General features: G+C 49.8%; 1 protein-coding gene across 1 annotated transcript; it reads right to left on the minus strand.

Annotated features, from left to right (window-relative positions):
- Positions 1–1630: 1630 nt before the first annotated feature.
- On the minus strand, positions 1631–24470 carry FFAR4 (free fatty acid receptor 4). The gene is made up of 3 exons (XM_014862959.3): positions 22461–24470; positions 13385–13513; positions 1631–2308 (listed from the first exon to the last, which is right to left on the minus strand). Exons 1-3 carry the CDS (start codon positions 23025–23027, stop codon positions 1919–1921), a joined length of 1086 nt encoding a protein of 361 aa, XP_014718445.1. The 5' UTR covers positions 23028–24470; the 3' UTR covers positions 1631–1918.
- Between the last annotated feature and the right edge of the window lie 1855 nt (positions 24471–26325).

Raw genomic sequence — 26325 nt, forward strand, 5'->3', positions numbered from 1 at the left:
CTGTCCTCTTGCTCGAGCTTGTGATCACCATAAATATTACTTCAGAAGCTACTCAAGAAAATCCGTGAGTGATGGCAACTACTGGTGTTTATTTACTTGGCAACAGAGATTTGTTGAGTACCTACAACGTGCCAGGCCCTGAGCTCCTGCATGTTCCTGTCATTGGACCAACCTCCAAGTGATGGCATGTCCCTGAGTTCTCTGGCTCTGGCTTCTCCCCGACTCTTCTCTCCCAGGGATTCTTCACAAAGCCATAGGTCTATAAACACTATCTGATGACTCCCAAGCTGTATCTTCAGGCCCAAGCTCCTCAGCCCTGCATCCAGCTGCCTGTTCTCTATTTGGTTCCCACCGGGATTTCAAACTTACATGCCCAACATGAAACTCTTGGCTCTTCCACTCCTATTCTTCTCCCAGTCTTCCCCGTTTTTGTTGCCTGCCCCACCATCCAACCAGCGTCAGGCTAAAAATCTAGGAGTCATCCTTGAATCCTCTCTTTCCCACACATTCTACATCCTGTCCATCAATAAATCATATTGGCTACACCTTCCCAAAGTATGTCCCAAGATATTTCTCACAAACGCCATTGGTGCCACCCACCTCCAAGTTCCCCAACTTCTTTTTCTACTTCAGCAGCTGCCTAACTGGTCTCCATTTTAGTTCTTGCTCCTCAAAGTCCATTGCCTGCCCAGCAGCCAGAGTAATATTTAAAACATCTATCAGGTCAGATCAGTCCCCAATTGCAAACCTCCGGTGGCTGCCCATTGAACACAGAATAAATTCTCTATGGGGGCCTCCCAGGCTCTACAGAATCCAGCCCTGTAACTTCTCTGGTTTCAATAGATGGGCTCCAGCAGGGCAGCCTCTGTCCCAGCATCAAGGTCAGTGCCTAATGCAAAGGATGCTCACCAATAGTTTGCTTTGCTTTGGTTACACTAGTCTTTCCGTCCCACAAGCACAATAACTCTTTGCCCCAGTGTCTGCTCTCTTGCAAAGCCCTGTTCCCCTGGATTCACATGACTGGCTCTTACTTGTGGTTAACCTTTTGGCCCACGTTTCACCCCTCAGAAAGGTCTTCCTAGGCTTTTCCCCACCCCAGCTAAATTGCTGTCATGTCCTATTTTCTTCATGACGTTAACTCACTCCATAATGCTATATTATTTATTGACTTCTGTTTAGTTTCTCCCCCTAACTGGAAGGTAAGTAAGCTTCAGGAGGGCAGGGGCGATGGTTGTTCGGGTCACCACTGTATTCCCGACACCAAGAACACTTGGTGGCCACGTCACGTGCTTAAGAGTCATCCAACGGGTGGATCAATGAAGTGAATCACACATGCTCACTCTCAAACGTTTTTGGAGTCATCCTATATTCTCCATGAAGAGAGAAGATGACACTGCTTCTCCTAAAGGGGTTCATGGCACTTCCTATCAGTGAAAAAACATCTCACCTTTAAGTGTTCCTTGGAAATTCCTCTAGCGTTCTTGACATTAATGAATGATCTGAGGACTTGCAAGTCCAAGGCCGGACATAGAGTGGCCACGACCCTTCGAAGGAAAAATTTGAGTCCTAGATCCGTTCCAGGACTCACTGCAGAAACCAGCAAGTGTGGCTTTATATGTAGGAGATGTGATTGCTGAGCAGTCATAAATAAAAATTTATTGAATTCAATCACATTATAATAAACACGTTGAAAAAGTTCATCTTTAAAGGAACCCATAGCAGATTCTTTTATAAGGATAAAAGTGTTTTACTGAATGATCACCCCTTAATTTACTGGTGCTGTCAATGTGCATTTGCATAGGTTACATTTTCTCAAAGCAAAGGTGCACTGGCATGATGGTCCTGGAAATTAACTCCCTTTGAAAACATACCGTGGCTTGCCGGAGAGTGACATACTCTGCCTATAGAGAAAAATTTATTAGCTGGAAATAATCGACAAATCATTTTTTCTGCCTGACGAGTCTGTAAACATGGCTCCTTTGTCCAGGAACAAGAAGCAGCAAAAAATTTTCCTCCATTCGTTCCTAAATAGTGACATGTTGTAGAGAATGGGGTTTACGGCCGAGTTGGCAAACGTGAAGGCTACCACCCAGAAGAAGAGGGTCGGCCAGATGACCAGGTCTTGCTTGAAGCTCTGGATCAAGATGAGGAGGATGGTGACGATGATGGGGCTCCACATGATGAAGAAGGAGACCATGAGCAGGAAGAGGGTGCGGAAGAGCCGGAAGTCCTGCCGGGACACGCGGATCTGGTGGCTCTCGGAGTAAGCCTGGCTCACCGTGAGCCTTTTCCTGGATGCCTTTGTGATCTGCAGGAACACAAAACAGAGCTGGTGGCACATTTTACTGCAGGCTGTCAGGGGCGTTTGGTTTCGGAAGAGCAGAGGGCCCAGGAATTGGGATCTGCCATTCCCGCTGCCTGGGGCTATTTGGCTTTGGAACTTTGTATGGAGAGAGCTGCCTTCTCAGAGGCCTGGCACTCTGCCTGTGATTAGGATGCACTGGAGAAATGGGGCAGCTGGCTGGCCTCCTGAGAAATGAGGCAGGAAATCATCCATGTTGTAAATAGAGTTGAAGAAGGGAAGTGAAGAGCCTTGCATGGATGGTGTAGAAGAGAGATATGTGAACAGAAGCACGTTGCTATGGTCCGAATGTCCCCCCAAATTCCTATGGTGAAAGCTAACCCCCAAGGTGATGGTATTGGGACGTGGGCCCTTGGGAGGTGATTAGGTCATGGGGACAAAGCCCTCATGAATGGGATTAGTGACTTTATGAAACAGACCCAAGAGAGAGCTCCCTTGGCCTTCCACCATATGGAGACACAGGGAGAAGCCAGCAGTCTCCAACCGGAAGAGAGCTCACCAGACCCCAACCATGCTGGTGCCTGATCTTGGACTTCCAGCCTCCAGAATTGTCAGAAGCAAATTTCTATTGCTTGAAAGTCACCTAGTCTGTGGTGTTTTGTTATGGCAGTCTGAACAGACTAAGACACACATTTTCCCTGTTATTTCTTTTTTTAAAAGAGGTAAGTAATTATTTGTATAAAAGCAATATGTGCTCAAGGTACAAACTCAAACAATGTGATACTGAAGGAGATCAAAAATATATATATAAGGGGGCTGGCCTGGTGGCGCAGCGGTTAAGCACGCACGTTCACCGGTTCCCCGGTACGGACATGGCACTGCTCAAAAAGCCATGCTGTGGTAGGCTTCCCACATATAAAGTAGAGGAAGGTGGGCACGGATATGAGCTCAGGGCCAGTCTTCCTCAGCAAAAAGAGGAGGATAGGCAGCAGATGTTTGCTCAGGGCCGATCTTCCTCAAAAAAATAAATAAGGCCTCTAGCCTCTGTGCCCTCCATTTCCACTCCCTAGAAGTGACCAAAATGAACCGTTTCCTATATGTCCTTCTGGAATGCTCTTCCTCCACACACGTGCCTGGCTATGGGATCGTAGGTGCCTGCACTTCTGCTTTGTACATGAATGGGACCACGCCACACCCCGCTCTGAACCTCGCTTCTTTTTCACGTAGCAGTATACTTTGGTGCTCATTCCATATCAGCTCCTCATTCTTCTTATCTTGTCAGTGATTCCATAGTGTGGCTGTACCACAATTTATCCAGGCCCCTATTGATAGGTATTTTATTTATTTAGCCTTTTGCCGGGGGGGGGGGGGGGGGGGGGTGGGGCATGTAGGTACTGGCTGAAGTGGCAGAACACATGCTTCTCCCTCTCTGCTCCCCTTCAGGGTGTCGGGTGGGGAAGAGGGCAGTGGGACCTGGCATAAGGGTGTGGCCAGGCCAGGCAGAAAGGGAGCACTGAACCCCCACGTAGGTTCCTTTCGTTTCTTAGGGACAGTTGAAAATGGATCCTAATCTTGCCATGGGCCCGAATGGGGGGCTATGGAAGGTGGATGAGATCGGAGGCTGCTCATTTGCTAGGACAGCTGCTGCCCAGTGTCAGTCCAAAAGTGAGGCTGGGTCTGAGAAGGGCCCACCAGCACCTGGGGTGGGGGGATGGGTGCTGTTTGGGAATGATCCCCCAATCAGCAGGGTCTGTTGGCACCACCACCAGCTACGTGGAGATCAGAGGCGACAGCCAGCTGATGGGGACAGCCACCTCACCAGGGCATCCGTGTCGTTCCTTGTCCACGAGGGAGACCAGGGCACAGACGGAACAGTCGACCCTGCTCCCCCACCCACCCCATGCCCATCCTGCACTGTCGGGAGGGGGAAGCTCTAAACTGACTGTGAGATTGATGGGTTAAAATGAGCAGGCATACCCCAAAAATGACCAGAAAGTTCTGGAATCAGACTTTGGTGTCATTAAAGGTTGCCCTTCCCAGGAAGAAAGAGGAGCCGATCAGGGCACTGCTGGTGACATTTGTTGAAAAATCAAAACCATTTCCTATTTATGCCCCTAGTTGAGAGGTGACGATTGGTGGGATAAACATCCTTGGGCATATCTTTGCACGCCTAGGTGAGCGTATCAGTAAAGTAAATTCCTAACAGTGGAACTGCTAGAACTTCTAATATTTTGTACTAATGAGCAGGGCCAGCATTATAGCAGAGGGATTGTGGGCAAGGAAGGCAGCCTCGGCTACATGGGTTGAGAAGGAAGTTCTGGACTCTTCTTTCAGGAGACCTTGCAGGCATTTCTCCCTGGGTCTCCGGTCCAGTCTGTTCCATTAGAGGGTCTTGCTTCAGCGTCAATCAGAGAGGCTGGTTGTTAGTTGGCAGCAGGCAGCTTTGGACGTGGAAATGGCCCATCACCTGAGGCGGCCTGACCAGATTAAAATAAAGCCCTGCGGCTCCTCTCATCCCACTGTCCCTCATAATCACAGTATGTTTGGAACACTCCAACGCTTCATAACATCTCAAAACCTCAGTGTTGGAGCGGGATGGGGCCCAAGCGTCAGGTGAGCAGCGCTTCTCAGACTCCTGTGCCTGCGAGACACACTGCGTGACGCTGTCTCAATGTCGATTCCGGCTCGGCAGGTCTGGAGTGGAGCTGGCATCCAGCATTTCCAACAAGCTCCTGTGTGCCGCCACTGCTGCCGCTGGTCTGAGGACCAAACCTTGAGTAACCAGGGCCTACTCCCCTCCTTCATTCTACAGGTGAGGAAATCTGCCTCCTGGGAGAGGGTTTAGTCAAACTACTTCGAAAACAGGAGTCTTGGAAGTGCTCACTGCAGAGAGCAAAAACCTCGTGGAAGCTGAGTCTGTGAAAGAGAAGGTGCAGCTGCCATTTAAGTGTGTCTCCATGGTGCAAGGTGGTAGACACGCTGTGGGAGTCTGACCTCCCTGGTGGCTGGAAAGAGTCCAGTGCGCAGGTTCAGGCTGCCCTGGGGATGCAACCAGTGTCCTGTCCTTCTGCCTAATTCGAATTGTCCTCTAGACATAGTCAGAGGGCAGAAGGCCTACTGTCCTCTATCCCTTGATCAGCTTCAAGGATGCTCCGAGGTAGGGGGCAGGGGCTGGTGGTGGCAGGAGGGTGGGGGACAAACCGACGCACAGCTAGTCCAGGATGTGATGGGGCACTGTGCCTGTTAGCCTGACATGCTTTGTTCCAGCCTGTGACCCCCGCCCCTAGGGAAGAGATCCAATTCAGAATGTCTTGGCCACGCTTGTGGTCGCTGCTAACTCCCATGTGCTGAGTCTGGTCCCATGTCCTCCTGCTTTTCCTGCAGGAGCAGGCCACTGGCCACACAGTGGGTGCTTAAATGGCCTGGAGACTTGAATGGCCACAAATCTCACTGTTAGCTCTGTGCTGGCTTTCCTAGGCCCATTCCCCTAAGATTCTTGAATCTCAAGAGGGGAAGCAATTTGAAGGTAATTAGCATCATTCACAATTCGGGCAAGTTCAACTCCAAGATGAGAATGCTTAAAATATTCTCCTTAGAACACTTCTAACCAGCTAATTAAAGGATAGCTGTTTCCTTGCTTTATGATTAAGGTAATTGCTTGCTTGCTTCTGGGTAGCAGTTCAGGTCTACCACTTGGTGATGGGGACCAGGGCAACAGACGCTGAGTGAACAGGCCCTTTTCACCTCCCACCTGCTCCCCAATAGGAACAAGAACAATAGGAATCTGGATCCCTGAGCTTTATGGAGGCTCCCTGTGCGCCAGGCACCTCGCTACACATTTGTTTTATAAATTGTCACATTTAATCTTTACAACTACTCTTCGGATTTATACTATTATTATTCCCACTTCAGAGACAAGGAAATTGAACCTCAGGAATTTAAATAACCTGGTAAAGTTCACTCCTTTATGATGATCAATGTCAAAGCCCCCATCTGCGGAAATCCAGCTCCGTTGCGCTAAAGATGATCCAGTGTGCAAGGCTCCAATGGGGCGCCATCGTCCTCAGCCCTCCCCTCCACCGCCTGCTCTGCAGGGTGGGCTTTCTCAGGACACAGCCCACCATCAGAGACCCACATGCTGGAGGTCACATTGGCACATCCAGGTCTGGAGGTGTAGAATCAACGTTAGGGGAAAGCTGTTATCCTAAGACTCCTTTGGCCAATAGACGGGAGAGAGTCACAGCTGGGCAGGGGCGGGTAGGTAGGAAATCGGGAAATGGCACCACCTCTAAGGACGGTGTCACTCTAGGTCTAAGTGCAGCCTGCAGGGGCACACACGGGGTGATTCCAACAGCAGCCTCATCGCTTGTGCTGTCCACAATGCCCTGCCATAAGGATGGAGTCCTTGGTACAATATCTTATGAATATTTTTTGAATGAATGATATTGGTGGAAGTTCACATTTGTCGAACATTTTCCGTGTACCTGGCCCTGTACCTATCACTTGGTTTCTCTCTTTACATTCTCCCAGTCATTCTGTGGCATGTGTACTTGAGGATCCCCATTTTACAGATGAGGAAACTGAGGCTCAAATAGTTAAGGAAAGTGTCCAATAGAACCCAGCCAAGAAGTTGCAGAGCTGGGTTCCCGACCTTGGCAGCGTGACTCCAGCCCGTGCTCTTAATCTTAAACCAGCTCCTTCCCGCCCTCTGCAATCTCCGTCAATGGCAATTCTTCCGCTTAGCCTTTAACTCCAAGCTCTAACGTCAGGAGCTCTGAGAAGGCCTTCTGGTTCCTCTCCGTCTTGGCATCCGGCAGCTCTTTGTTTCAGAGACACACGTGGCACTTGACATATATACTATGTGGTAGATGTTGACGGGTCATTCTCACCTCTGACCCCCTCGCCAGATGGCAGGCTCCTGGGGGGCTGGGCAGCGCCGTGGCGTCTGTGGCCCAGGGCTCTAGAAAACGCCTGCCAATGACTGTGACTGATTCATGGGCCAAGTGAATACTGGTTGGGTTTTTATTAACACTGACTGATGCTACCATTTCCTTCTGTCCACAGTTCCCACAGCTTTCTGGGAGTGAGCAGGAAAAAGCTCCCATTATAATTAAATGAGGCTCCTCCCCTGCTCCCCTCCCCACATTAGATGACAAGACTAGTCAACTTTTACCCAGGGTTTAAAATGTCCCTGGCATTGCACAGAATTCTTCACCTGCTTTTACATTACATTAAATGCTCAACTCACTTTTCAGGATTAACTTGAATCCTTAAAACAAGCCTATAGGGTAGGTTCTGTCATTGCTCCATTTTGGGGACTGGAGATGGAGGCCCTGAGAGGCAAAGCGACTTACTCAAGGCCTCAGGGTCAAGTAGGGGACGCATCCCTCAGGGGGAGGCGCCCAAACTCTTCATGGCAGGGGCTGGCCACTGCCAGGAGAGGCGACAGAGTTCCCAGGAATGTCCTCCACGCCCCCCGCATCAGAGCCACCTGGCACTCGATACAATGCAAATGCTTGGGCCCACCTTCAGATGCCCCCATTCTGTGGGTCTGACTGGGGCCCAGAAATCTGCCCTTATCCACTCCCCTGGCAATTCTCGCTCACTCAGGTGTGAAGACTACTAATCTAAGACAGCAGTCTCAGAGGTTTTCCCCCAGTCCTTTGAAGAGAGTCACTTTGTAAAGTCACCGTCTTTTTTTTTTTCTAAGAGTTTTTTAAAAAAATTATTTTATTGAGGTCATTTTGGCTCATAACATTGTATAAATTTCAGGTGTACATTATTATATTTCCGTTTCTGTATAGACTGCATCGTGTTCACCATGACCAGTCTAGCTTTTTGTAAAGTCACTGTCTTTTTGAGACTCATTGCCTTCAGGCCCACATAGTGTCTGAAGGCCATGAGGGGACACTCTCCACACCTCACACCTCTTTGCCACACCAAGCCAGCAGGCCACGGTGCTGACAGGTGCTGGGAGAAGTCGCTCCCCACTGACACAGCTCCGCCCCTGGTGGTGGGATCTCCTTCGGGGGCTGCTTGGTCAGTCAACAACCTCCTCGTTAGAATTATCAGACAACAGACTCTGTCTTTGCAGAGGGCCCACTCCCTTCCCCCCACCGGCAGGCAGGCACCAGAGCTGGGGAATGAGGGCCCAGCATGGAGAAAGGGTTGTGTATTCGCTTCCTGACACCTTCACGTGAGCTGAAACAGGTTTCACTTCTCAGGAGAGGGTTTTCTAGCTTCAAGCCAGATGCTCACTCTCTTATTCAACAAATATTTCTTGAGCCCCTACTGTGTGCCAAGCACTCTAATAGGTGCTGGATATACAGCGAGAAACACAGGAGCCCCGCCCACCTCACCCTTCCATTCTAGCGTGTGTGTGGTGAGTGGGGAGGGGGAACAAGAAACACACAAACTGTCACCAAGGGTAGAAGCATCTCGCTGGCCATGGCCATGGTTGCTGGGTGACAATGTAAACTGAGCCCCAGCAGCCAGCATCAACAGCCTGATCCACAGCCTGATCAGAGGCGCTCGGGAGTGGCTGGGACACTGTGACCCCGGGGAACTGTTGACTGGAAAAAGCCCCTGAAGGTGGACAGCATGGCTGAGTCATGAGGAAAGACAAGCAGGGAAGGCAGAAGAGTGGATAAGGCCACGGCCCCGACCACATGAAGCACCTGGGAAGGGAAGAGCCCAGGTGAAGCCTGCTCTCAATCCTCGCCCAGGCGGAACCAGCAGCCAGGGTGGGGACTTCAGAGCAGGGTTTCCCAAAGGAGATTCCGTGGGGCACCCGTCCAGAGAGACGCTCTGTGGGGCAAAGGGGGTCTGCAGACAGATTTAGTGATGCCACCTGCGCTATTCCTGTGTGGGAGAGTCTCGAAGCACATTAGCATAATAAAAGCTCTGAGAAGTCCTGCGGGAAAGAAATCCATTTAACTTTGAGTAACTAGCATTTCCTAAACTCATTTGATCCTGCCCCCTTCTAACGTCTAACATCCCATGGAGAGCTCTTCAGGGGACACTGCTCTAGGGGAGTAAGAGATCAGGGTGACCTGAAAGAGGCACTGCTCGGGCCTACACGTGGCACCCGAGGTAGAGGCAGCAGTGACAGGTGAGAGGCGGAGCTGGTGGGAAAGAGGTGGGGGGTGTATTTACACGTCCCGTGGCTTCAGGTGACTTGCGAATTGTGTCTCCATGAATATAGCTAATTAACATTGATGTTGGCTTGATCTTACAGTTACGCTCTTGACAGACAAAGCTTGGTAGATAAGCCGGTTCCGTGTCTCCAAGGAACGAATATCTTCAGAGGGAGAGAGACGCAAGCTAGGGGGGGCTGCCCAGACCCTCCATCCACCTTGCGCCCTGCCTGCTGCCAAGTTACCAGCCTGGCAAACCCACAGATGCAAAGTGAGGACAAACGTCACCGTCCTCCTGGGAAACGGGCAACAGTCCGTTTTGTTAATGGTGTGGAAAGGAATTTTTTTTAAGTCTTGAATTTGTATTAACATCGTGATTTTCAAAATCACAAGTTAGATCTCTTTTGTATTAGAGTCTGGCAGTCTGTTCAAAGCATTAACACATCCGCACTCTCCTTTTCTTGGGTTAAACAATCCACTGAGGCCCATCTGGCTCCAGAGGAAACTGAGGCGCACAGTAGGTGAGTGACTTGCCTGAGGGCACACGGGAACATGCTTGGACTAGCATCCGGGTCTCGTGACTCCTGGCCGGTGATTCTCCCACTGCCCCAAAGGAGAAGGTGCTGTTGCCCTTTCGATGTGATCTCAGGTTTGTGCCTCACTCACCCAGCGAGTGTTTACTGAGCACCCACAGGCTCTGTTCCAGGCACGGGGGCAGAACAGTAAACAAAACGAAGTCCCTGCCCTCATGGAGCTTGCATTCTAGTGGGCAAGACAGATGATACACAACTAAATACACATAAATGGACTATGACAGGGGTCGTATATTCTTTGAAGAGAAATAAATTAGGGTAAAGAACTAGAGAATGATGGGGAGTCTCTCTCGGGGAGAGCCCTTTAAGCAGAGACCTAAATTTCCCCACCTAAATGATCTGGGGAAGAGAAATCCAGGAGAGGAGATGGCAGGTGCAAAGGTCCTGAGGCAGCATTGTGTTGACGTGTGTGAGGAACAGCCCCAAGGCCAACGTGGACACAAGAGAAGGAGAAGATGAGGTGAGAGGGGCAGGCAGGGGCCGGATCACACAGGGCCTTCAGATGGGGGCCTTGGATTCTGCTCCATGTGTGAGGGAAGTGACGGGATCTAGATTGTGTCTTTGACGCATCACTCAGAGCACCATTTCATAACTGTGAGTCATGATACATATTCCATTTCACCCGGGAGCTGTTCTGGGTGAACTGGGAGAACTGAAGGCCGGCCATGGGTTATATGCAAAGCGTCTGGCAAGTGATGCACTGTGGTTTAGAGGCAGATGGATAAGGGGACACCTCCCCCATCATCAGGGCACCTGGGGTCTCCTGAATGTTTCCAGGTGGGCCCCGGCCTGAGAGAAAGGTGGAGGGCTGGGAAGGCTCTCCACAGAATAAGTCAATCCTCCCTCGGCAGGCAGCTGAGAAGTATGAGGCGGGAGTGAAAGGGGCCGCCCAGAACCCTCTGGCCTCTGAGGGACTCAGGAGTGGGACCGCCCTAGAAGGGGTTCAAAGACGGCGCCTGCATTTGACCACCCCTGCTCTTGTGTCAGTTCCCTGTTCTCGCCATGCTCCAAATCTGGGCCCTGCTGTTTATTCTCTCAAAAACCTCAGCGGTACCTTTTCCCAGCATGCTCTGAGAGAAAGATTAGAGGAACAGCCTTGCCTAACAAGTAACAACAGACGGAATTTATTCATCCCCTGCTACAGGCAGGTGTGACGCCATAGTTCCACCAGCAGCAACTCTTCCCTGTCTCCCAACAGTCTTACAAGGTTGGAATTATGATCGCCATTTTGCAGATGAGGGAACTGAGGTTCAGAGAAGGTAAGCAACTTGCCAAAGACCACACAGCACGTAAGTGGCAGATTCAGGACTCAGAGCCATGTTATTAAAATAACCCTTTCCACATCTCTGTGTGTGTCTTTCATGGCCCTTGGCTCTTCTCTCTTTTACCCCTTATTCATCTCTCACATTTGTGTAGCACTGACAGTCCACAAAGCGTTTCCACACTAAGTCTCAGCATCGCTCCACCTTGTGTTTCAGGCTTTCACTGTGTTGAATAGCAGTGCTGCTGTCTCGCTCTTCCCTTTCTTGTTTTAAGTTAAAGCTCCTTCCAGATAGAGAATGTGACTTGCTCACTCTTGACCAATCTCCACTCCCCACCAACACTTTGCACAGAGCAGATCTTTAACAAACGTCTGAGGAATGAAAGTGTTGGGACGCTGGGGCCAGACTGCCTGGGTTTAAATCCTGACACTGCTGCTTATGAGCTGTGTGACCTTGGGCAAGTCACTTAACCTCTCTGTGCCTTGGTTTTCAGGTCTGTAATTCTTACCAGGATTAAATGATTTAATCCTGACATATTGTAAACACTACATAAATAATGGTTAAGTAATTTTTTAAAAATTCATTCTATATTTCTCCTTTTTCCCTCACTTCTTTTAGTATAAAGATAATAGCTAACACTTACATAACATTTACACCTGCCAGGCCCCTGCTGCAAGCACTTCATAGACCTTAATGGTCTATAAATATTCAGGCCTGAATCTGCCTTTTACTCTTGAACAAGCCCCAAGTGGGGCATCGCTTAAGGGGGTCACAAAACAACCGGTGGGGAACAGTCTAGGCAATAACATGGGGGGCCATCTCCACAGGGCCCAGGGATTAGCAGACCTGGATGGAGGTTGGCCTGGCTTTGCGTTCTGAGCATCTAAGAAGGTGACAGATCCTCAGCTACAGAGAAAGGACCATTAAAGTGGCCAGACGGCGAGCGGGGACCTACAGGGCCCCACTTCAATATGCTAATTTGCCAGATGACTCACATCAGATGAAACCAAGATTCAATAACTGTAAAACCTTCTAAAATGAGCTTGGGAAACGTCCCTGCTGTCTGCCTGGGCCCACCCTGTCCACACAACTGGGCTGCCTCGAGTGACAGGAAACAGGGTCGAGGGTCTTCTTTGCGTCCCTGCACACACTCCCTCGGAAGGCAGAGCGCATTTCCTGTCGCAGCGCGCTTTGGAAAGGTGCATTCCCTGGGAGTGGGAGGTAGCAACTGCCAGGTAGCAGGAGGAGCTTCTAGAATGTCCTGTTCCTCCTTCTGTTTCTGGGAGCTGCTTTGGGGAGTGTGGTCAGTTTGTCAGATGTGTGTTTATGCTGGGTGTGTTTTCCTGTATGGATATTATACTTCAATAAAAAGTTTTTAAAAGTGTACTTCTCTTTCACTACCTTGCTGTTCGTGATGGGGAAACACTGGACACAACCCAAAGGCCCATAAAAGAAATTATGTCACATCTGTGTGACGGAAGACAATGAAACCATTAAAAATAATAAGGCAGAGATGTAGGAACTTGTCATGATATAATGTTAGGTGAAAAAAGGAAGTTACAGAGCAGAGAGTATTATCTCAAACTTGAAAAAAAAAAAACAACATTGGGTTGACCCATGGTGAACAGTCGATAGTTGACCATTTTCTATGGCTCCTCACATATATATCACGCATATCAATGTATACACACACATACACACAGCATAAAGTGTGTGTGTGCATATAAATTTATAAGAAAAATAACCTAAAAAATGTACTTTGAACTGTTAACAAAGGGAGTAAAGTAGATTTGTAGTTTCTGTTACACATTTCTATATGTCTTTCTTAAGTTTTTTATAATGAGCTTTTATTACTTTAGTGATCAGCAAAAAAATAATAAGAAAAATGACAAAAATAGAACTTTTTTTTAAAACACCAAACTCTCGTTCCTCAGGGTTGCAGAGGGGGTGGATCTGGGCTGTGAACTAGGATGGACCGGCACGAACCTGAGGTAACTTCCGACTGGAAATGCTCAGATTCCACCTGCAGCCCTCCCCGCCCCCGCCCCGAGCCTGAGTGACATTCAGCCGCGACGCTCGAAGCAAAGGTACCTGTAAGATTTTGGAGTAACTGATCACGATGAGCAGTCCTGGCACCAGGAAGTTCAAAGTAACAAATAACACATCCCAGGAGATTTCTCCGGCAAGGCTGGGCCACACCAGTGTGCAAATCGAAATTTCCTAGTTATGAAAGGAAGAGAACATCATTTGAATGCTGGCTTCTTATCTGGCCTTTAGATCGGTCCCAGCTGGGGGCTGCCTGGCTCTCTTACACAACTGGTATGACAAGAAATCCCAAAATCCCTTCCACTGTCCACACTACCCCACTTACAAATCATTTGCCTCTGACCCTCAGAATAACCATCACTATCATTCCCATTCTCCAGAGGAGGCGACTGGGCCTCAGGTCACCGGCTGGAAAGAGCTAGAGTCGTTTCCCAGGTATGACTCCAGGTCCAGCGGTCTTGCCACTTCCTGGGACTGAGCTGCAAAGAGCATTTGAGCCTTTTCTTTCAAGCCCTTCATTTTACAGGCAAAAAAATCTGACCCCTCCAAGGTTACATAGATTAGGTGACATAGATTGGAAGTGATGAGCTTCACACGAGCATAGAAAAACAGGAACGAGGTTTCAGTGCAGTCCACTATGTATGCTGAAGGCCGCCCGGCCTATGTGAGGGCATTAAGTGTTCATTGCGGGGACGTTCAAATGTCTAAAATCTGTCATGCTGCATCATAGAAGGCCATGGCTTCCCGCCCAGTGGTGTAGTGGTTAAGTTCACACGCTCCACTTCTGTGGCCTGGGGTTGGCGGGTTCAGATCCCAGGTGCAGACCCACACACCACTCATCAAGCCATGCTGCGGCAGCGTCCCACATACAAAATAGAGGAAGATTGGCACAGATGTTAGCTCAGGGACAATCTTCCTCAAGCAAAAGAGGAAGATTGGCAACAGATGTTAGCTCAGGGCCAATCTTCCTCACCAAAAAAAAATATGGAAAACCACTGGAATATGGCAGAAGAGCATGAAGGTTTGTGACTCTTCTGTTATCACTATGTTGAGCTGAATTCAGATGTTTGTCACTAACTACAAACCCCGAAACATGTGGGAAACTTATTGGATAGTTACTAAGAGCTACTGTAGCAACTTCCTTCCAATGAATAAATAGATCAATGAAAAGAGACATATCTACCTATTTATCCATCTATCTACCCACCTATCTATGTGTCCCCCCAAACACAAATTTCCCCTGCCTGCTTGACTACAGGAGCAAAACTATTTAGAAAACAAGTTGTCCTAAACACTTCCAGCATGTAGAACATATTTTTACAAGCATGTTCTGTGTAAAACGACCATATTATTGATTTTTGGTAGACAAGGCTTCTTAACCAACGTCCAGAAGTAGCACCATACATTCATTCAACCAATATTTGTTGAATGCTATACTAGGCAAAGAATTTTTATCATTTCCCAATATCTATCATAATTGGGTGGTTAAACTCAAAATAGAGTCAAATAGTCACTTCTTTTTCTATTCAGTTTCAATAGAAAATAGCAACCTCTACTAGTCTCTGAGCATTTATTCTGGGCTGGGAAGCACTTCACATCCATTATCTCACTAAATGCTCACCACGACCTTTTTGAAAGGCATGTTATTATTTTTCCCATTACACAGAAGAGGAAACTAAGGCTTAGAAACATCCTCGTAAACAATAGTCTAAAACACTAAAGGTGTAATCCTTTTTTTAAAAAAAAGATTTTATTTTTTTCCTTTTTCTCCCCAAAGCCCCCCAGTACACAGCTGTACATTTTTCGCTGTGGGTCCCTCCAGTTGTGGCATGTGGGATGCTGCCTCAGCATGGTTTGATGAGCAGCGCCATGTCCGCGTCCAGGACTCGAACCAATGAAACACTGGGCTGCCGGCAGCGGAATACGCGAACTTAACCACTCGGCCACGGGGCCAGCCCCAGGTGTAATCTTTTTTAATCATACAATATTTCCCTCCAAGAGCTAAGTCGTCATGAAGGTTATCCAGGGGCCTGCCAAGAAAACTCTAAGGCTAGTCAAGCAGCGGAGATTGAAAAGACGAGTGAGGATGTTCCTGCCTTTTCCCATTTGGTGGGGATGACTCACGAAGGTATGCGACTTTCCAAGCCCTTGTTCCTCCATCCCCACCTGCACTGTGCACATCTGATGGGAGATCTTTCTACATTTTGGTGATTGGAAAGAAACTCGTGTCTCTCAAAGAGCTTCTGAATGTCGGCAGAGTGGTGACATGGCTCTTTCGATAATCCATGCAGCCTTCACTTGCACTCAGACCTCTGCCCACTGCGGACCCCTCACTCCAGGACACTGGTGGGCGGCAGACGTGCTGAAGGAGCAACCAGAAGAAACAGCCTCCAGCCCTGAACACAACTTGGTCTCTAATGCCTATACTTGTGGTGGGAAAATGTATAGGGAGGGGAGAAAAACAGACGACCCCAGAACCATTTCTTAAAACTCCCGAGAGGCCCCAACACTTTCCGAAATTCTTCTCCAGAATGTCTGCCAAAATCGCTCCAGGATTGACAAGATTTGGTAGGAGAATGTCTAATGATAAAACAAGGTGTTCTCCCTACATTAGGGACAAAAATGTAGATCCCTAAATATGCATGAACTAGCCCAGGGCTGTTGAAGAAAATGTGTAGGCCTGAATGAACAGCTGCACCCCTATGCACACACCCACACACATACGTAGAAAAAAGACTGGAAGGATACGCTCCAGAAAAGGAAGAGAGACTGCTTCTAGAGAGGATTCTTAAGTTATTTTTATTCTTTGGCTTATCTGAATTTTCTAAATTTTCCATAATGTACCTATATTACTTTTATAAGACTGAAAAAATGGAAGTCAGTTTTTAAGAGAAGTTAATTTTTAAGAGAAGTGATGATCCAACATGAAACATAGATTATCATGATAGTTTAGCAAATCTAACCAGCTATTTTTTCAACAAAGGCAATAAACTCATATCAAGGAGCCTCTCAAATTCCATGACTCTGCTGAAGATGCTTTTTCACCTTTTGACTTGTGGCAATCACTCCAGGCACAGAATGTGGTGAGGAAGGAAGATAAGAACTCTGCACAGCAGCCCCATACACCAACTAAGAGACAGTGTGGCTAGCCTGTGTGGACTAAATGACCGATTTTTATGCTCTTTAAAAAGCTTTATATGGTATCGTTGGTTATGCAATGTTTATTTTCATGAAAAAATAAAAAAGCAGGGGCTGGCCTGGTGGCACAGTGGTTAAGCTCATGTCCTCTGCTTCGGCAGCCTGGGATTCACAGGTGTGGCTCCTGGGTGCGGACCTATGCGTGGCTCATCAAGCTATGCTGCGGAGGCATCCCACATACAAAACAGAGGAAGATTGGCACAGATGTTAGCTCACGGACAATCTTCTTCACAAAAAAACAAAACAAAACAAAAACAAACATTAAAAACTAAAAATAAAAAAGCAGGCCCACAGTCAGAAGTCTAATGTGATGTTAGGATTCTGTTTCTGTGGGAAAATCCATTTGACTTAAGTCATTTTATTCCAGGTTTTCTCTTCCAGGCTGTGACTTGCAGAGGAGTTTGGCCATAAGTCAAATCTGGAAGGTGGGGGCATGAGTGTTATAATATTCTCTGTACTTTTTCTGCACCTTTGGACTGTTCCCTGATTTTAAGAAGGAAATTTGAAAACCAGAACTGCCATGCCTACTTTGTTACTGAGCTACAGAGGTAGAGTCGGCCGAGTCAACGACAGTGACCTTTAAGTCATTCGTTCAACCACTCAGGACCATGGCGGATGAGCCACTGTGAGGATGGGCAAGGCTGGTCCCCGCCCTCAAGGAGGCTACGGTGCGCTCAGAGGGAGGAGAGCACTGGGGAACTTCAATACAGGGCAGCCAGCTGGAAGTGCCCAGAGAGCTACAGGTGACAGGACCACCTGGAAAAGCTGCATCCAGGAGGGGTTGTGTCAGCTGGAAGGATGGGGCTTCACCCAGGGGAACAGGGAGGCTGGAGCTCAGATCAGGACCAGAAGGGCTGAAGGTGGGAGGCCACGAACAGTGGTGTTAAGCGTGGTTAAGAGTGACATGTATCCCCATCCCAACCCCCACCTCTCCCTGGCAATCTCATCCTTTCCATGGCTGCTTCTTGCAGATGATGCTGCAATCTACTCTGTCCAGCCCAGTCTTCTCCTGAAACCCAGACTCGCCCCACTGCTCTGGGGACATCTCTGCAGGATGCCTCACAGGCACAGCAAGCCTCCAATGTCCCATGCCCAGAAGGTTCCATCTCCTGTGGTCACCGACTCAGGGCATGGAGGTGCCATTCCCCAAACTGCCAGAAACCTGAGCACTGGCCTTCGGCCTTCTTCCTCCTCCCTGTCCACTCAGGGGGAACCTCTAAGATCTGCCTTAGTGGTTATCCAACCCACACACATATCTCATTCTCGCTGGCCCACCTCCTCCCAGACCAGGCCATCTCTCATCTCGTACATCTAGGCTCTCTAAAGGGGTGTACCTGGCCCTTCTCCAGTTGGCCCCTGCCAGCACCATCTCTTGCCAACACGTAGGCTATTCCTCTGCGTGTGACGCCCCTCCAGTCCCCCACGTCCTTGCCTGCCTAAACTGCCTCTCACCTTCACACTCAGCTGAGGTATCACTCCTTTTCTAAGAAGACTCCTGTGGCTGGGGACATCTGTCTACAGGCACTGCTCAAATGCTGACCCCTCTCCACACAGGCTGACTTATTCGGAAGTGCCAGCCGATTCCAGCTGTTTCCTGTCAGCCTCTCTAATGATTCTTCCCAGAGTACCCCTGGGAACCCCTTCGTAAACTCTTCTCCCTGCCCCACCTCTTCAAACAAAATGGAAGACTTCAAGGTCACTCTAAGGAACTAGGAACCCTAGCTGGATATCTCTTCTCCCATCAGCTTCCCAACAGAAAAGAAAGAAAATATCAGTGCAAGAGATGGACTGACTTTCTTACAAGTATCCTCTAATATTTACAAAGGCAAGCAAACCATGTTTGTCTCCTCAGCCAATCCACACTCAGTAGAGACACGATGGCGTTATTGGCCTGGTATTAAATCAGGGCAGGGTGGAGCTGTGGGACCAGGCACTCCTAAGGAAGTGTGAACTCATGAGAGAGAGCACCAGAGGCAACGGACAGGCCCGAACTAAATCTGGTTCCATCCTCGGCCTCCTCTGTGACTTCAGGCATTTCCTCTTTCAGAAAATAAACAGAAGAATGCCTACTGTGGGGTTACTGTGAGGACAGAATTGTGCCAGGGTCTGGGACCGTCTGCTCAATAAATGGACCTCCTTGAAAAGGAGGACAGTGTCTTAGTCATGTGACTCCTGCTGGGGGATGGGGAGAGGGGTGCTAGGTACATGTCTGTAGAATAAATGGGCAGCACATTCTGGCCAGGGTGGATGGTCCATTCCACCTGCCAATGAAGGAAACCACCCTGCCTGGGCCACCGCACACACGGCCAGGAATTCCATTGGAACAGGCTGAGCTGAGCCGGCTAAGATGTCTAAGTTGTCAGGCTGTGTCCACCCTTTACAATGGCAGTCTATTATTTTACAGCAATCAGAAGAATTACACTGTTTAAAGAATGTTTACAATGTTTATAATCAAAGATAAGGAAACTAATAAAAGCTGGCAATCCTTGAGTGCTTAACTGTGTATGTGCCAGGTGTTGGCCCATTTACTGAACATTAGTCCCCATGACAATCCTATAAGGTTAATGCTGTTATCTTGCCCATTCCGCAAATAAGGAAAGGGAGGTATAGAGAGGTGGAACCACTCGCCTCTGTCACGCAGCTTTTAAGTGGGAGAGACGGGATTTAGACTCAGAACGTTTGGCTCCAAAGCCTCACACTCCTAATAACAAATTATCTAGCACTTTCTAGATTATCTTTCATGTCATCCTCCCTTCACGGAAGTCTTAGAGAGTTTGTTCACTCTGGCCTGCTGGGCACACACTGCCCCCATGGACAAAGGTAATCAGGGTCCCATCTGGAGGAGGGGGCGCTCAGATAAGCAGAAAGCTCTGACAGCCACTGCTTCCCTGGCCAGCTCTCCTCAAGGGGAGGGAGCCGGTGTCTGCTTGGGCTTAGTTCGTTCTCCAAGCTGGTGGTTTGGGTAGGAAAATGTCCCCCATCCAAAACCGCCATATTTAGTGTCCCAGTGGGAGGGGGCAGGCAGAATCTACAGCCAGGAAGCTGGGAGCAGAAGATTGAGAAAACAAGCCTCTGCTAATTTTAAATGTGAAACTCAGTTCAGTCTAGACCAGATCCTTCTCCGTCTCTTTTTTTAAATGGCTGCACTCTTCACTTTTTTTTTCCGCTGTTTGTCGTTCTTTTCAACATACTTCTCCAACCACAGAGCCTCAGTTTGCTCACCTGTAAAATAAGATGTTTCCTATATGCTCAGGTTACAGCTCTTGACGAAGCAGGGACATTTTCTGTTTGCTGGTTTACTGGCAGGAGGGGGCAGGGCAGGTAGGGGAAAAGACAAAGAGGATGACGGAGAGCTGGAAAGGACTGGCTCAGTTTTTCATTACAAGTGCCCTGGCCCCCATCTTCTGAGGTGTTGTGCGGGCCCATTCTCTCCCAGCGGCTTTGTCCAGATTCCTCTCCAAAGGCTCTTAAGACCAAGGAAGCGTTTCTGCACTAAAACTTGAGACGTGTGTGTGCCCAGCCCCAAGGGGGCCTGAGGGAAGGGCACTGCGACCCAGATCTCCACAGAGGCACCTTGCAGTACAACTGTGGTCATTCCAGAAGTGCTATAGAGGGCACCAACCACACACACAGGCCCTCCCAGGGGTAAAATACACAGGGGCAAGACGTGGAAGGTCCCCCACCTGTGGGAAGGCACTGTCGTTCAAACAACCCCCTGTGTCCATGTCAGCCAGCAGTTTTAGTTTGAGCTTTTGGCAGGGAGATGACAAGAGCCTCATTTTTCAGAATAATTTGCCTGTTAAGTAGGAGTGTACCTAAAACAATCGTAAAAGGGAGAGGCACAAGATACACGTCTGGAAACACAAGACCCCTTTAAGATATATGCCATTTGAGCTTTAATTCTTTGAGTTTTTCTCAAGGGATTTTTTTCTTACAGAAAAAAATGAGGAGAAATCCCTCAAATTCTGTGAAAAATACAGAAACACTGTAACTCAGTGAAAGAATAACTTAAAAAATCAAAAAGCTGATGGCAGAACCCCAGCCGCCAGCTGATCCCATTGGTCTGGAGTGGGGCCTGGTCTCCCACTTATTTAGAAGCGTGTATGTGACCCACCTGGATTTTCAGGTGTATCTTAGCTGAGAAGGAAAGGCTTGCCCAGAAAGCTTGGGCTGCCCATGCCAGTGGCGCTCCACCAGCTCCGCTCAGCTGATCGCTGCTTTCCTGGCCCCACTTGAGCTGACGTGGCCACAGGCTTACATCTTCTTTGATTAAGTGCCACAGGCCTGACACAGTTCCTGCCTGTTAGTCATTCGAGGCCTTAAAACAAAACAAAACAAAACAAACAAACCAAAACCCCACACTGTATTTCACACAAGCAATAAAGTATTAAGAAAGAGACCTTCAGGTTTGATTTGTGTTAAAAAGAAGAAAGATACTGCTTACACGAATGCAGACTTCTCCTCACTCCACAGTATAAGGCCTGTGGGAGAGGCTGATCTGAGGAAACCCCCAGAGAAGCCCACCTCTGTGTCCAGGCTCTGGAGGACACACCCAAGGGGGCAGCCCCTCCCCAGACTGTGTTCACCAGCACAACTAGAAGCCTTCCCCCGGGTGACATCTCATTTCCCCTGCCTCCATACCCTCCTACCCGCTCCAGTCAATGCACAGGCCTCGCTTTGGGACTGTGGTTTGTGCCGGGCTTGCTCAGGTCGCCCGGCGCTCCCTGCTCAGGCCCAGGTTGACTTTCCAGTCCCCGGCCAGAAAACCAGCGACTTCTGTAGGGAAAGGGAGCGCGTGGAGAAGCGCGCCTCGGGAGGACCCTCGGGGAGGCTAAGGAACCAGGACTGCAGGGCGCACAGACCTAAGCCTTTTCCCTCTCCCTGCCCGCGAGGCGCCGGGAACCCAACACACCAGGATGACGGAACCGCCCGCCCCTGTTCTCCACCATGGCCTGCGCTCAGGCCAGGCGTCGGGGGTGAATCTCGGCGCGCAAACCCTGCAGTCGCGCAGTAGGACAGCAGGGCGCGCCGCACCCGGGATTCTGGACCGCGGGACTCGAGGACACCAGAGCCAGGGTCGGAAACTGTCCGCAGAACCTTGTTTAGACGGTAGCCCCCCCTCACCCGCCATGATCCTAAAGACATCTGTGAGCGTGCTGCCCAGAATAAAGCTCATCGGCCCAGCCTCTGGGATTTGCCGAACATTTCGGGCGCTCAGGATACTCTGAAGCCACCCATCATCTAAGGCTCCCAGAGCAAGATCCCGTTACCTAGTCTAATCCTTCCGTCTCACAATTGGAAAAACTGAGGCTCCGGGAGGGGAAGTCACAGTCTCCCTAGAGGCAGCATTGGGTCTGGCGTCTCTGGGTCTGCAAAGCCCTTTCTCCCCAGCCCGTTCACTCGCACCTGCCTGAGGGTTCTCAAAGCAGGACCCTTTCCCCAGCCCGAACTGAGTCTGCTGAGCACGATCTCAGCTCCTCCTCGGACTGAGGGTGAGATACCCTGAGGTTATTCCTCCTTGCACCTCGGCTTCCTCTTTTGCAAAGGAGGGGCTGTAGCACCCGAGGCGAGAAAGCAGAATTCAATAAAATGCGAGTAGCCATTCCGGATCCCCGAAGTTCCGTCTGGCTGGCTGCTAAGCCCTCCGTTATTCCATTAACCTCGCAACAAAGAGTCAGTGTATTTACAGGCATTTTGGGGACTCCACTGACAACGTTTTGGAGGGTGTTTACAGCACCTACATCGCAGGTTTACAGTGAAATTTAAGAGAGAAAACTTTACGGTACCGAGCACAGTGACACAACGATTAAGTGCAACAAATGGCCTATTATTGTTTTGCTGATTTTGTTAATCATCATCCCAGGTCACCGTTTCCGTCGGATCCCCGCCTGCCAGCCCGGCGCGCGCACCGCCCGGCCCTCACCTGCTCGGCGCCGGGGAGCTGCTGCGGGATGACGTGGAAGAAGATGCAGAGGGGCAGCGCTGCGAGCGCCGAGTAGCCCCAGATGAACGCGAGCAGCACCGCCCGCACCCGCCGCCCCGGGCCCCGCAAGCCGCGCTGCACGCGCACGATGCACACCACGCGCTCCAGGCTGACGGCCGCCAGCGTGAGCATGGTGACGCTGCCACTCAGGCACATCATGTAGAAGAGCAGGTGGCAGACGACCGGGCCCAGCAGCCAGGCCTCGGTCCAGCGCACGGCCAGCACCGGCGGGATGGCGCTAGTAAAGAGCAAGTCCGCACAGAAGAGATTGAGCACCAGGCAGACCGTGGTGCCGCGGCGCCGTCGGCGCACCACCAGCACCAGAGCGCACACATTTCCCAGCAGCGACACAGCAAAGATGAGAACCAGTACGACGGTCTCCACGGCGCTCAGCACCAGCCGGTCGTCGCCCTTGACGTCGGAGAAGAAAGGGAAGCGGGTGCGGTTGGTGCGCTCCAGGCTGCGCGGGGACTCGGTGCCCACCGCCTCCGTGAACTCAAGGGACATGCCCGGCGCCCGGCGGCCCGCAGCCGTCTGCGAGCGCGCTCATCTGGGAGGTGACTGTGCGCCTAGGCGGGGAAAGAGAGGGAGAGAGGCGGTTGCGACATCTCTCCTCTGACCCCCTCCCGCCTGAGGAGCGCTGGCGCTGGGCGTTGCGAGCTGAGCCTGGGGCGCACGGGAACGAGGAAGTGCCGGGCGACGCCGGCTGGAAACACCCCGGCTGGGTGGGAGGCGGCAGCCAAGTCAAAGGCCTCCTGCCCTTGGCCAGCTTCGGAGCGCCCTAGGGGCCGGGAAACCCACCTAGTGAACCCCTACCCGCACCCCCGAAACCTCCGCTAGGCCTCTCCGGCCTCCACCCTCCAGGGCGACCCGGTGTGCGAAGCCCTAAATCCACCGATTTAGCTGAAACGGATTGAGAAGTGTCAGAGCGGACTTTTGGAGATGACGCGGGCCTGTGCTGGTTCCAAGGCACCTCCCAGGGGGCCCAGGTCTTTTATCTTTTGAGGGAAGGGGAATCCTTTGTTTTATCATTGCTTAGTCACATGTGACTTTGGGTGGATTATTTCATCTCCCTGTTCTTTCATATATAGTTTCTTTCATATGTAAAACGGGAATAATAGTATCTCATTGGGTAATTGTGAAGATCATATAAAGAGATTAACACTTGGCACACTAATTGCTTGTGAAATGTCATCAACTATTACTTACTATAATTGAAACGTGCCAATTTTGCATTCTGAGCAATGATATAAAACACTTTCATGTAAAAAGAGTGGGGACCCCCAAAATCTTGAATAAACTTGACACCCCAGCAATACAGACACTCCGGGGCTCTCAAGTACACACACGGGCTGTGAATGTGCTAAGGCACCCCCGTGTGAGAAGCACTGGGCGCTCCAGTTCCCTTACAGATGAGGAAACTGAGTTATAGCAACAAGTAACTTGTCCAAGGAGGCCCCTGGTAGGTAATAAAAACCAAGTCCCCTGTCCTTGCCCCACACATTTCCGCCACATCCCTGCTGTCTAGTCTTCTGCCACAGTAAATTAGGCAGAGAGTGAAAAGGGTGCTGTGACCCTAGACCTGGTGATCACTCCCCTGGCCAGCCACCCTCCCACCACCTACGCCCTCACCCCCTCTCCCCTTTGCCATAGTACCAGGCCCCTCCCAGTGGCCCCTTCTGTCTTGTAATCATCTCTGTGTATTTATTAAGGATTTGGTGCACCAGCCCGAGGCGCTGTCTGGGGAGGCGGTGCATTTCTGTGTCTTCTTATCACTGGATCATGTGCAGCTGAGTTGCCAATGTGATCTCTGCCTGAGGGACAGATGGCAGAGATGTCAATGGGAGATGTCCAGCTTGAATCTTGACTCCATTCAAGTTGTAGAACGGAACCAGTTTGCTTCCTGACGCAGTTGAAAAAGGGCAAGAGATTGAAATAAAAGGAACTCAGATGGGGTTTGGCAACTGTCTGATTGGGGTCAGGGCATATTCGTTTCTGTGTGAGGGAAAGGAGAGCTGCGCATATGTGTGAGAGAGAGAGAGGCAGAGAGAAGGGGAGGGAGAGAGGATTCCATGTGCCATGGGGACGGGAGAGCTTTCCCCAAAGCGGACGACCAGGGTGCGGTCTGTGGGCTGGAAGGTCCTCTTCGTCATTGCCCTCCAGAGTTCTCCCAATGGCAAAATGGTGAGTACAGAAGCTCCTCAACCTTCTCCTTTCACATCACCTTCGTGGCACTCCTAGGCCAAGAACAATATCTAACCGTTCGATTTATTAAGCAGCTGGGTCCAAATCACTTAATAAGACTTTATCTTCTAACAACTTAGTAGCCATCTGGGAGAACAATAGACATGAATTGAAAAATAAAATTTTTGTCTCCTTCTCAAATAACCGTAATGACTTCATAACGGGGTGGGTGCACCTTCTGAGCCCTGCAAAACTGGGAATCAGGCTGGACCTGCCACTCTCATTTCCTGCTCCACGTGGATTTTCATGTGTCTGCTTCTTACCACAGCAACCCCTGAAAACTCAGCTTTGTCAATGGGTTGAATGTTGAGACTGTGAAGGACCTAGAGCTACCGGTTCGTGTGGAGTCCGATGGCTGTCCAGTAGCGCTGCATTCCCCTGGGCACCCAAGCACCCGCGGGCACAGTGGTCAAGCAGATGGGCTTGGAAACTCGCCTACCAGGCCAGAATCCTGACTGTACAACTCACAGTGTAACCCGGGACAAGTTACTTTAGCGTCTATTGTTTCCCATATATAAAAAGGGCACAGTGATAGTACCTATCTCGTACGGTTTGGGGGGGATTCGATGAAGCTCCTCCACGGAAAGCACTTATCACGAGAGTCATCCCGTGGCCACTGGGTTGGGCCCTGTGCTCAGCACTGTGTCTGACCTGGAAGACTGACCACACATCCCTGTTTGCGGAGACAGTCTCAGGTGGTGAACTTATTATTAGAACCCTCTTTCACTCAGAAATTGCCCTGGTTTGTGGTCAGCCTATGTCTATGTTGATTAACTCATTCAGTCTCCAACAAGTCAAGTCGCAGGCACTGGGTAGGAGAGAGGGCAGGGAGATTAGGCTGCTGCTGAGCATCCTACAATGCACCGGACCGCCCCACAGCAAAGAATTGTCCAGCCCAAAACGCCGATAGAGCTGAGGTTGAGGAACTCTGTACCAGAGGCTGTGCCCTCTTGGGGCCTCACCAGACTTTACCTCTGACTGTTGATTTCTGTGGTGAAGTCTCATTCAGTGGCGAAAGCCAGAAATGTTATTATTTTCCTGGTAGGGTTTTCACCACAGACTCCGCAACCCCTTTAACCAACCCCTTTAACCAACCCCCGGCGAGGCTCAGCTTCGTTCCACGGCTGCGGAATCCCCTTGGTCCACGGGGCCCGGTGTGGAGTCGTCAGGGTGGACAGACCTCACATGTTCCTTGGAGACAAGATGGCAGGAAACCACCGGCTGAGCCCTTGTTGTGAGAGTTGTATTTATTGCTCATGGTCATTAATTACTATTATTATCATGTTCCTTGGCCTCTTAGATAAAATGGTAGAAATGGAGACACGGATCCACCAAATATAAATAGGGACAGTCTAGTTTCTGAGCTAAAGGGAAGGCCACCTTGAGGGACGACTTCTGTGCCTGTTTATTTTACATTTTTAACCAAACAGGAGGAGGGAACTTTTTCTGTGTGTGGTTTTCTGAATTTTCCTCTGGAAAAGTTTTATAAAGTTCATATGAAAATGCTTACTGGCCCATTGCTTCCTCTCCAAACCTCTCCGTGAGCAGCTATTGATCATCT

This window comes from Equus asinus, chromosome 2 (assembly GCF_041296235.1).
Source record: "Equus asinus isolate D_3611 breed Donkey chromosome 2, EquAss-T2T_v2, whole genome shotgun sequence".
Lineage (NCBI taxonomy): Eukaryota > Metazoa > Chordata > Mammalia > Perissodactyla > Equidae > Equus > Equus asinus.